General features: G+C 41.6%; 1 protein-coding gene across 1 annotated transcript in view; it reads right to left on the reverse strand.

Annotated features, from left to right (window-relative positions):
* Nucleotides 1-4,663: 4,663 nt before the first annotated feature.
* The window catches only part of LOC139462364 (U1 small nuclear ribonucleoprotein 70 kDa-like), a 117,387-nt gene continuing 110,015 nt past the window's right edge, over nucleotides 4,664-12,035 (reverse strand). The window contains exons 8-10 of the mRNA XM_071244042.1: nucleotides 8,995-9,076; nucleotides 7,487-7,671; nucleotides 4,664-6,259 (exon numbers count right to left, since the gene is read on the reverse strand). Of these exons, the coding sequence (XP_071100143.1) occupies nucleotides 5,907-6,259; nucleotides 7,487-7,671; nucleotides 8,995-9,076 (620 nt within the window). The 3' untranslated portion in view covers nucleotides 4,664-5,906. The remainder of the gene's footprint in view (nucleotides 6,260-7,486; nucleotides 7,672-8,994; nucleotides 9,077-12,035) is intronic.

A 12,035-nucleotide genomic window follows, 5' to 3' on the forward strand; every position in this document is an offset into this window, starting at 1 on the left:
TTTAGTTGTTTCTTTCTTTCTTTCTTCGCACTCAGCAATATCCAAACCATATGACTGCGGTCTGAAATAATCGAGTCTGCACCAGACAAACCAGTGATTGACACCATGAGCATCGATCTACGCAATTGGGATAAATGACATGCATGAACCAAGTCAGCAAGCCTGACCACCCGACCCCGTTATTCGCCTTTTACGGCAAGCATGGGTTGCTGAAGACAAATTCTACCCCTGATCTTCACGGGTTTCATTTTATTTGGCTCTTATCGTTTATACGGGTGCAAGGTACCTATTCTGACCCAGGTTTCACGGGATGAAATTGCGTGATGTTGTGGTGCAGAAAAAGTATCACTTTTATTGGACTCCTTACGGAGTTTACGGATTTCTTTCAAATCACTTGAATTGTGTCAATGATTGGTGATTGGTTTACCCTTCCATTGTTCGAACATCTTCAAGTCTCATCGTCGCTAACACGTTTTGTCATTTTCTCATCCGCCTTCATTGGGATTTCGTCGTTAGTGCACTAAATGCCGACACCGTTTTTTTATTCCAGTGATCAAAGTAAAGCAACAATTGCATTTGTTCTTTCAGAAATTACTGAGATTGGTTTTACGCCTCATTTAGCAACATGCCGCCAATACCACGAAAAGGGACATCAGAAATTGGGTTTTAGGCCTTGTACCCTTGCAAGGGATTCGAACCATGGCCTTGATTTGCGTGATGATCGGATGCTTGAACCACTAGGCTACCCACTGCCTTTCAGAGTGAACAACAGTTAGACACAAGCAACATTACGAAGCTATTTTAGTATGCAGTGGAATGAAAGGCCAGTTTCAAGACAAAACGAAGTTTTAATCAGTTAAAAAAAGGGTCTTAGTGTACGATTGTCGTTAAAGTATGGGAGTAAAGATTGTCTTAGCTCTAAGATCGTTTTGTTGAACCCGGCCCTGAAAGTACAGTTCCCCATTATGACTATAGCCGTCGGTTGAGTGCCACGTCTGTCATGTCGTTCCGTGAGACGACAGAAGTCAAAAGGAAACCCCATACGTCCTCTGCTTCAGCCTCTCTAATTGTACCTAACACATGAAAAAGGCGACAAGACATTTAAAAATACATTGTGAGACGGAGTGTAACATACTTTTGTCACCTAGTCCGAGGTTACTATGTGGCTTCCGTGACTGCACTACATAGACCATTCTAACATTGCTTAGGAACAAGGTTTACTTTTGTTGTTGTTTCACGCCGCAATTAGCAATATCCTAGCTTTATGACGGCGGTCTGTAATTAATCGAGTCTAGACCACACAATCCAATGATTGACATCATGAGCATCGATTGACGCAACTGGGATACGGTGACATGCATCATACAAGTCTGCGAGCCTGACCACCCGATCCCGTTAGTCGCCTTTTACGACAAGCATAGTCTCCCATTACGGCAAGCGGTAATCAAATATGGCTGCCAGTAGCTCATATTAGAAAATACAAAGAAGTCATCTGTCATAAACATCTTCTCAGAAACCACTGGACCAATAAAGCTGTATCTGCTAGTTTACACAATCTGATTTTCAACATGGCTTCCACGGCACGTGATTTATGGCCAGTACTCAGTAGTGTTTTGGTCAAAATATCATGAAATCTGGTACATGAGTGAGTGAGTGAGTATGGTTTTACGCCGGTTTTAGAAATATTCCAGTAATATCACGGCGGGGGACACCAGAAATGGGCTTCACACATTGTACCCATGTCGGGAATCGAACCCGGGTCTTCGGCGTGACGAGCGAAAGCTTTAACCACTTGGCTACCCGACCGCCCCCTTGGTACACGAGTAGTTAGTAGTTGGGTTCAACATATATGTGACAATATATATGACAAACTTTGACCTTGAATTGACCTTTACACTTGTCATGCTGAAGGTTGATGCTGCTTTAGGCCAATACTTATTCCTTGTGTTCCCAATGTAATCGTGATGGGTATATGTGTAGTTTAATACATTCGTTACTTTTTCTCAATATTTTAAGTTTTGACCTATATTTTACATTTCCACTTTGGACCATGCTCTTAAATTCTTTCAAACGGCATTGCAAACATCATCTCGGAGATTCTCCTCAGAAACTGTTTGAAGCTGAAGCTTCACATACTTGTTTCAGCATTTGAATTTAAAACTTTGATACTGATTTTCAATATGCCTACTATAGTTTCATTCAAAAACATTTATTACCACTGGTCAACCACATCTGTTCACAATATAACTGTTCCGCATTGCAACAAATAGTACATCCGTTCTTGCAGACTTAGAGACATTGTGTAATGATAGTTCCTTGAATACTGTTCTTGACAAACAAATACGATATTTGTCTTAGGACTGTATATTTTGACACACACACACCATTTAGGTAACATCCTCCACCCTCCATTTACTATAAATGACCAGTCCCTTACATGAACAATGATGGCCTGGAGTTCTGACCTCGAGTATCGTGTCGGTTGACCATCAATAGCTGCAGTGTCGTGATGTCGGATCGCTTATATTCTTGCTGATTAGAGCGGGGTGTAAAGGGCCTTCACATCTGGTGCAATGAAATAGCGCTTTCCAGCAAAAGCGGTCTCCAAAGATGCCATTCGCCCGTTGAATATCCCAAGCGATTTTGGCAATAGACATCTCGAGGACGATCAAACTAAGGTTGTTCGTGCATATAGATATCTATACGGTTGTTAAACGTCCATTGTCAAGAGGCTTAGCCACAGGCTGACCACTATATAGGACCATCGATCAATGACAAAGCACCCTGACCGCACTGTCAATTTGCTTGTTGGGTAGTTACAATTTAAAATCGCATCGGCAATATGTCGATATTAATTCATACAAGGTGCAACATAGCCACTAATAGATAACTAAATAATTAACACTTCATTAAGTGTGAGTTAGTACTCAAAGTGGATTGGTGATGACATGAATGAAACTTGACAGGAATATTAATTGGCTCAAGTCTCACACCTTTTAGAAAAAGAGTGAGTGAGTGACTTGGGTTAAACGCCGCTTTTAACAGTATTCCAGTTATATCACGGCGTGTCAGCTTAATGTGGGGGGAAAGCCCGAAGTGATGCAGGTCTCAGACGTTTACCACTTCAGTGAAACCCACGAGCACGGGTATGATGCTGACAAACCTAGAAAAATAATTGGGGCGAACCGGGATTCGAACCCACAATCATAGGTTTCTGACTTGACCAAGGGATGCAACTCTGCTAAGCGAATCGCCATATGACGGCGGTCTGTAAATTATCAAGTCTGGACCGGACAATCCAGTGATTGACATGTGCATCGATCCACGCAATTGGGATACGTTGACATGCATCAACCAAGCCAGCGAGTCTGGCCACCCGATGCTGTTAGTAAGTCGCCTCTTACAAGCATTGTTGCCTTAGACCGCAAGCAGGGGTTGCTGAAGACGTCTCAGATGACGCGTGGGACGTTGACCATTTCAACCACGACTTGGTAATATTGTGGCAAGTGTCACCACCAACCGTGGTAGTGTTCCTGGTTTGATCAGCACTTCAAAAAGACCAAGAGATGTCACCCTGAAGTGTGAGAAAGGTCTCAGAAATTTACCACTTTGGTGAAATCCGGATAACACAAGACAATGAATTATGAAGTCTTGCCTGCTAAATGAGTGAGTGAGTTGGGTGTAATGCAACTTTTAACAGTATTATTTCACAGGGCGTCAGTTTAATGTGGGATGCAAGCCGGCAGTGATGCAGGTTTCACAGTTTACCACTTTCATTAAACCCCCCGAGCATGGGTATGGTGCAGACAAACCAAGAAACAACCGGGGCGAAGCTGGATTCGAACCCATAATCAGGTTACTGGCATGCCCAAGGGATGTAACTCTGCTCAGCAATTGCTGCACTTTAGATGACCAGGCCACCAATGCCCTATTGTCTTCTAGGACTCAAATGCAATATGTAAGCCAGTCAGGCCATGTTAGTCCAGACTGATTTTCTTGACTTTCTACTGTCAGGAATGTGACTTGGAAGTTGTCATCCTTTTACTACATAAATTATCCCAAAATTCCAGACATTAATTGTAACCAATCTGCAATATACAGTAAACTGATTCACGCACCCTGAATGTCAGCTGAGATGAGTTGTGAACCCATTGATCGTTACTGTGGTAGGGGTCATTAGGAATACCTAAAGTATAGTGTAATAAAGTGTAATAAAGTGTAGTAAAGTGTGGTATAGTGCAGTAAAGTGGTATATTGCAGTAAAGTGTGGTATAGTGCAGTAAAGTGTGGTATAGTGCAGTAAAGTGTGGTATAGTGCAGTAAATTGTGGTATAGTGTAGTAAAGTGTGGTATAGTGCATTAAAGTGTGGTATAGTGTAGTAAAGTGTGGTATAGTGCATTAAAGTGTGGTATAGTGCAGTATAGTGTGGTAAAGTCTAGTTTAGTGTGGCAAGCATCATCAAGTCTCGGAACTATTCACTAGGACAGTATAACTCAACATTAAGGAAAGCATCAGTCATAATTCCCCTCTGGGCTGTTACAGCATAAACTGCACTGTTGTTTGTTGGCACTTTCCAACAAACTAAGTGTCGCCAAGTCGATATCTGACACCAGTGCAGGTCATACCACTCGTTTCAGCATAACACGAACACATTTCTGATTTAGTTCATTTTATTACAGTAGACAAACATTACAGTTGTGTAGAACGACCAAAACTACCAATAGGTGCCGAGGCCACAATACAGAGCTGGAAGAGAAATCAGAGCAGGAAAATACATGAAACTTTATCCTGGCTTTCCAATCATGGCTATTAGAGGAATGCCAAAAGTTTTATATAGGAAATTTCAAAATTGAAAAGGGCACCACAGATCCCCATCTTTCATCAAGTGAAGGAGTGCTGGATGATAAAATCCATCATTTTCATCTGGGCTTTTCCTATTCAGCTGATTATGTGGGTTGGAGGCTGCTCATCCCGAGATGCAACCAGAGTGAAGGGATGCTGATGAATGTAAGAAAGCTTCTAAATTCTGGACCATCTTCAACCCATAAGTAGTCCAATTAAATTACTACATTTGCAAGGAGTAATCTGATTAGTTCATCTACACAACAATTACTAAGACACAAAAGCGTAACATATTAAAAATTTGCAAATGAACTTGATGACAATTTAAAATTAATGATAACAAAGATGCCTTTTCTCTGAACAATGGTGGTCTAATGAATTTATTACTGACGGGGATGATTTGCTGTTGGAATGCAGATGCACAGCCTCAAAGTTCTAAGAAACGTGTTTGTGCTTTGAGAGACTAAATTCTTTCTCAGGAGGATTGCAAACATTTACAGACAATATTTCCAAGCACTACAATGACGGCCATTTTATAGAGCTTGGCATTTCAAACAGGGACATAAAATGGTAATTGCAATACATAAAACATTGTAAACGATCCTTAAAACAAAGCTGAGAACAATCGACTAGGATCATGATGAAAAAAATCAAATCAGGGATGCAGAGACTAATTTTGGAATAGAAATTGCCAAACTCATCGATTGAGATATTCCAATTTCACAAAACCCATGCAAAATGACGCTGGCAAGAGTGATGATTGTTGATGTGACGACAAGTTACGGAATATTTACCCCCTATATACACACAAGTAACATACCAACAGCATGAAATGAGCAAATTTAAGTCACTGCAATACTTGAATTTGTGGGAGTATTGAGACATATTCCAGTAGCATATGTACCAGGGCTTGAAGTGTTAATTCTGAGTGTGATAAAGTGCTAGCAGAGCATACAACACAAACGTGACCTAGCTCAGTATAACACCAACTCAAATACATGTGCAAAATGTCAAGACTGTTCCTATTGTCTCACGAAGGAAAATTGGAAAACTGGGATGGTCTTCATTCTCCGTATCCATCCTCTTCCTGTGGTGGTTCTGGCTCTTTTTGTGTCTCGGTGCCAGGCAAGCTCCCATTGTTGTCCGGTGGTGGTGCAGCCTCCTCGGGTGCTGGTTGTTCCGGTTCTTGAGGAACGTTTCCACTCCCATTGATGCCACCATAGCCGTAGTCGTCACCCTTCTCCGTCTTGACCACAACATCGTCAAAACCATCTTCACCACCTTCTCGTCGTCTGCGACGTTCCTTGCTGCGGCTGCGGCGACTACGCTTCCTGTCACGGGACCTGCTCCTTTTACGATCACGGGAACGACTGCGTCTCGAGCGCTTTCTGTCCTTGGAACGTCCCATTTCCTCTTCTGAAACAAACAAATTTAAGTTATCGGTCTCCTTTATACCACAAAGCGTTACACCATTCTTTCCCACCTAAACGAAACTGAATGTGCTTCATGACCTGATACCAATGTGTGATGATATGTGACTGTCCAACATGTTTGTACCTTTTTTGTGAAATGCCGAGCTCAGCAATATTCCAGTAGCCGTTTACAAATCGGGACTGGACCACACAATCCAGTGATCGATATTGCATGCAACGATCCACCCTGTCAGGGTATGAGGATACGCTGTCAACCAGGTGATGAAGCCTGAGCGCTCAATCTGATCCCTTTGGTCGACTCTAAGACCAGCATAGATGGCAGGGACCAATTCCAAACTAGAATCGTCATTGTTCCTGATATTACAATACCAATACCAGAAAGCAGTTGTTTGTTTTTCAACTTCCTAAAGGTTGTTTGGCCTCCCTCTACTATAGTTACATTTCCATTTAAAAAGACTTCACCAATCAAAATCGTAAGAACTGTTTGCTGGTTAACATGATATTCAGCAACATCCATGTCATATCAATGCAGCTGTAGATAACTAATTCTTGGCTGAGAAACTACATGTTGATGGTAGGACCAATGTCCCATGCCCCCGTGTCATAGTGACGTGCAAGTCAACTGCTGACCCACATTAGTCATCTCTTACGCAGGGATGAGAATGGATATTTTCTTTTTCAGCAGAAACTTCTTTGCAATGGAGGGTGGTCCATAATTATTATTTTTATTTTTTTAGGGGGGGGGGGGGGGGTGTTGGGTTATGGTAGAAGAACAGATTTGTGGTCACTAAAATTTGTGGAAGATTCTCACCTCTGCTTATGACAAGCAATAGAGTGCTGCAGACAAATTCCAATAATACAGGGTAAAGGCATTCCGTATTTTTAGTGATTTACCATTTGACATTCTGAGGAGGGACTGGAATTTTATTTAAATAATAGATTGTATATGACAATTCTTGACAAAAATAATTATGCTTCAGACAGTTGAAAAGAAATTGCCTGCCATAAAAATCAGGTTCATAGTTTTAAATAAAATCTGGTGAAAAGACATCTAATCTCGACACAAAATCTCAGTACCCAATCCCCCAAGAATATCACTCTGTCAGTCCATTACATCCCTATATCTGAATATATTCTGCAAATAATCTTTTTGGCCGATGCTGTTAAACATTCTGTAATGGATCAAGATGTAAGTGTTTCCGTTTTTTACCATCAGGTGCATCTCTGTCCCTGCTTCTCCTCCTCTCACGACTGCGGGATCGACGCTTCTCTCGGCTCCTGCTGCGGCGTCTGGGACGTTCACGTTCTCGCTCACGGCTGCGACGTTCTCTCTCCCTACTACGGGAACGCTCACGGCCTCCTCCACCACCAACTCCTCTCTCATCCCCACGGAAACTGTGATATAAATAAAGATTAGTCTATACATGATTATGGAAACTGTTGACGAGGAACAGGACTCCGAGCTGGAAACTGAGACCGAGGCTGCTGACACAGTAAGTGGTTAGAAACTCACCAAGGAGACACTGACACTAAACCATGGCCACACAGGGCTAGACAATCCTGATAGTTACAGCATCTGAGTGTCCTGGCTGATTCAGTCAGAGGCTTGCAACACAGTGAACATATCCAAACAAATCTCAACAATCTGTTAAATCCATGTTTGAAAAAAGAAAGTTTGATATTGGAATATGGAAGAAGCCCACGCACAAGGTCAGACATAGTTTCACTGTCTTCTTTGTGAGTTTCATGGTTCGACTAGACAAAAAGTATAGGAAAACTATCACAAGTCTATACAATGCTGACACATGGGCTGCCAACCTGTTGCAGATTAAGCCTACTCACTGCCTACATATTGCGTACACGGTGGCATAATGGCTGCTGAGTTCTTGAATAGAGCCGTGAAAATCTGGGGTAGAATAGGTCTTCAGCAACCCATGCTTGCCATAAAAGGCGACTATGCTTGCCGTAAGAGGCGAATAATAGGATCCGTTGTCAGGCTCGCTGACTTGGTTGATGCATGTCATTGATTACAATTGTGTGGATCGTTGGCCATGATGTCAATCACTGGACTGTCTGGTCAAGACTTGATTATGTACAGACCGCCGTCATATAGCTTGAATATTGCTGAGCGTGGCGTTGAACAACAAAAAAACAAACAAACAAAAACATCTTGATGAATAGTCTAGACACTGGCTTCCGATGAAGTATGGCTGCTAAAAGACTGACTTGTACACTGCCTTCACATCAAGTAGGGTAACCTGAAACTGCTGGGGGTCGTACACTGACCATATTCTCAGAAGGATTAGCGGTGTTCCAAGCTAAGGGGCTCATTTGGTCTATGAGGTGTTTCTGCTGTTGTACCTGAATCAAGGGACCCCTAAGGCCATTACTTTAAAACTGGTGTTTTACAAGGGTTGTTGAAGTTTATCCTTCATTTAAACACTGATGAGGCTACTGAAGTTTATTGTGTAGAAAACTTATTTCATGAATAGCTATGTCTGTCCTCTATGTACTTCAAATGCGCTGACAACATCCCCTAAGCATTCTTAGCCAAACATGCTCAGTTTTGTAAAAACTGATTGTTGAAGGTTGTATTATTCAACTCTCTACACATGCCGTGACAGGATTTGGTGGTCTTCCTCATCTTTCAATTAATACTTAAGTACATGCTTGACAAACCGGATAACAAAGCTATGTGTGACGCCAAGCAGCTCTCACCTCTCACGTGCGTACTCATCACGTCCGGAGAAGCGCGTGTTCTCATCCGGCCCACCTTTACGGGTTCCGCCTAGTCCCCCACCTGAAAATCAATGAAACCATGACAATTACATTCCACAAATGAGACAAAGATGAAATATCAATAGAACTTAACCCAACAATTGATATAAAAATAAATGACATTAAATTGTTGACATTCACACAATGTCACATTTTCTACCACAGTCTGCTCGATTATCAATTGCTGCACTCAATGCAAACTTCCCTGAACTTTTTACACTGTTCCAATGTCCTGAACACATCACTCTGTCAACATTTTTAGTTTAATCATGTTAGTCCAAATCTATGGAGGAGGAGGATTCCTATTCATCTCCAGAAGTTTGTGACTTGTGAGTCACAAGCTAGGTCTGGATGTCATGGCTTGAGACAAATTTCCATTGACCCGATCAAGTTTAAAGTGATAGCTTATTACTAAAACTCAGGTTAATCATGTGTCACAGTTCCCTCCCGTGCACACTGTTACAATGACCCTGCACTTCCAATTCAAACTGATCCCTGCACATCAACAATTAGTGCTGATACAATGTCGTGCATGCCCCTGCCTCATCAACTCCAATGGTACTTATCCATCATCGGTTTGGTCAACAGCCATGTTACATGATGAAGGCAAGACATGCACAGGCAAAGATCACCGATTCTCAGCAATGTCATCACCCAATTTAACAATTGTACTCTGATTCCTGTAGATGTGACTACAGATTAATGGCTAATTCACATGAACCTGCATGAGATGGCACTCGGCGCCAGTTGTGTACAGGGCAGGAATACTACGGCATTGCTTTGCCAAATAGTACAGTGAAAAGTGGTATTTGGCTGCTTTGGGATTAAGGAAGGTTTTCAGAAATTTGAATACTGTTCTTGTGCTCATATGGTCATTTAACAAATGAAGACAACCTAATTAATTAATTTTTGTCAAATTGACAAGAATAAGCAACCGCAAACTGTGTCAGAGTGTTTGAGACATTGATAGCCTAAGACCTGCCACTGCCATTGATAAACATAAGCAATCCAGGATATATAACAAGGTGCAGGAGTGTCCATCATGAACGCACTTGGCTTTGAGAAGGATGGGTCTTGTGGCATTCAGCTGGGTCAACACTCTTACAGAAACCTACAGGTAGGAGGCTTAACAATAATTACCACTTGAGTTCTGTGGAGGAGTTTAATTCACAGACCTGCTTCCCATGATGCTGACTTAAGATTAAGCTTGTCAAGTCTTCACAAATGTAAAGTGTTTTGGTCCACAACATCTGTTTCCCACAGGGGATATCGACATACATATTGCTTGCAACACTGATCTTATTTGCTTGTGTATGACGTTGTAATCTCCAACATTATCTGCTCCATGGAGTGTGTGTAACTGGGGATGACAGAACACATGACATTCCAGAATGTGACATTAGACTGGTTGTAGAGAACCTTGACGTTATTGTTCTCAAAATCAAACCTAACATGAGACATTGGTCTTTGCAGGTTATTTGCTCGCTATTGCTGAAACAACATTCTGTACTACTCAAAGAAGTGCAAGAACACCTGATGTTTTCATGTGACAAAAGTTAATCTGTCATGACCATGTCATTGTGTTCATAGTTTTCTTACTGTGGAATAAAATTAATGCTAAAATGGAGAATATTATTCCACATGCTTCATACTACCAACAAAAAAGATTAATACCAAAAGGACTGACCGATATAACTACAAAGGCGATTACATTATATTTAAAAATGGAAACGGACCATCCCCACCTATTTCTAAATGCCCAACACTTGAAAAACAAACATACATATGAATGTGTACCACCATGCCTCTAGCTTACATCATTAAAAAGTGAAATGCAAATGTAACTTCCTGTTTTGGAAAACATTCACACAAGAAAGTCGAATGCCTCAAGCTTATACCATATAAAAGGTCTATGCCCTAAAATACACATATCAGATAAAATTACAGAGAAGCACGTTTCACTGTTCAATAAACTACTCCAACTGACTTGCAGCAACAGAAACAGTGACATATGTATACAGCTCGACTCCACTGTCAGTAAGCAACTGGTATCCTTGGAATGTAGACATTGTATACTTGTTGCGATATCGCCATAATATATGTAGTTATGGGTACCCAATGATATGACCACAACAGTAACTACAGCAATATGAAAGAATCTGGTTGTACTTACGTCCTTTAGTGGTGTAGTTAGATTTACTTAGACCACCCCATTATAAGTTTGACCGTAGCCACTTTGTCCTTTGGAGTGTCCCTTGTTGCATGATCACTAAACTGGATATCTAGTTTTCAGGACTCCAAGTATCTCTGACCATGTTGCACTGATGACACAACCAACATGTTGGTTTGGTTGATTGGTTGGTTGGTTTGTTGTTTAACGCCGCACTCAGCAATATTCCAGCTGTATGAAGGCGGTCTGTAAATAATCGAGTCTGGACAAGACAATCCAGTGATTGACATCATGAGCATCGAGCCTCGCAATTGGGATCAATGACATGCATCAACCAGGTCAGCGAGCCTGACCACCCGATCCCGTTAGTCGCCTCTTACGACAAGCATAGTCGCCTTTTATGGCAAGCATGGGTTTTGGAAGACCTATTCTAACCAGGAATCTTCACAGGTCCAACCAACATGTCAATCATAGCTAATGCACTATGTTCACAATGACTGACATTCCCATTACTTACCGGTTATGTGATAACAACAAATGTAAGGGTTACAACTTACAACATGGGTGGGGATTATGACCATGTCACAACTGATATGCCATTACATGTCTCGTTGACCTGTGTGACCATCACTGAACAATGCCTTATTGAACAAGCCAATGTCGGTGGATTAATAGATAACTGTATTCACTCCAGCAGCTAAGTATGTCCACTGAAGGAACAATGCATGAGCCAGGTGCTAACCCTGTGTGGGTTCTCCTGGGACAGAAGCAATTGAAAGCAACTCATCCTTTCATACAATATTAGTTGTCA

The sequence above is a fragment of the Haliotis cracherodii genome, unplaced genomic scaffold, assembly GCF_022045235.1.
Source record: "Haliotis cracherodii isolate W230 unplaced genomic scaffold, xgHalCrac1.p SCAF_15, whole genome shotgun sequence".
In the NCBI taxonomy this organism is placed as follows: Eukaryota; Metazoa; Mollusca; class Gastropoda; order Lepetellida; family Haliotidae; genus Haliotis; species Haliotis cracherodii.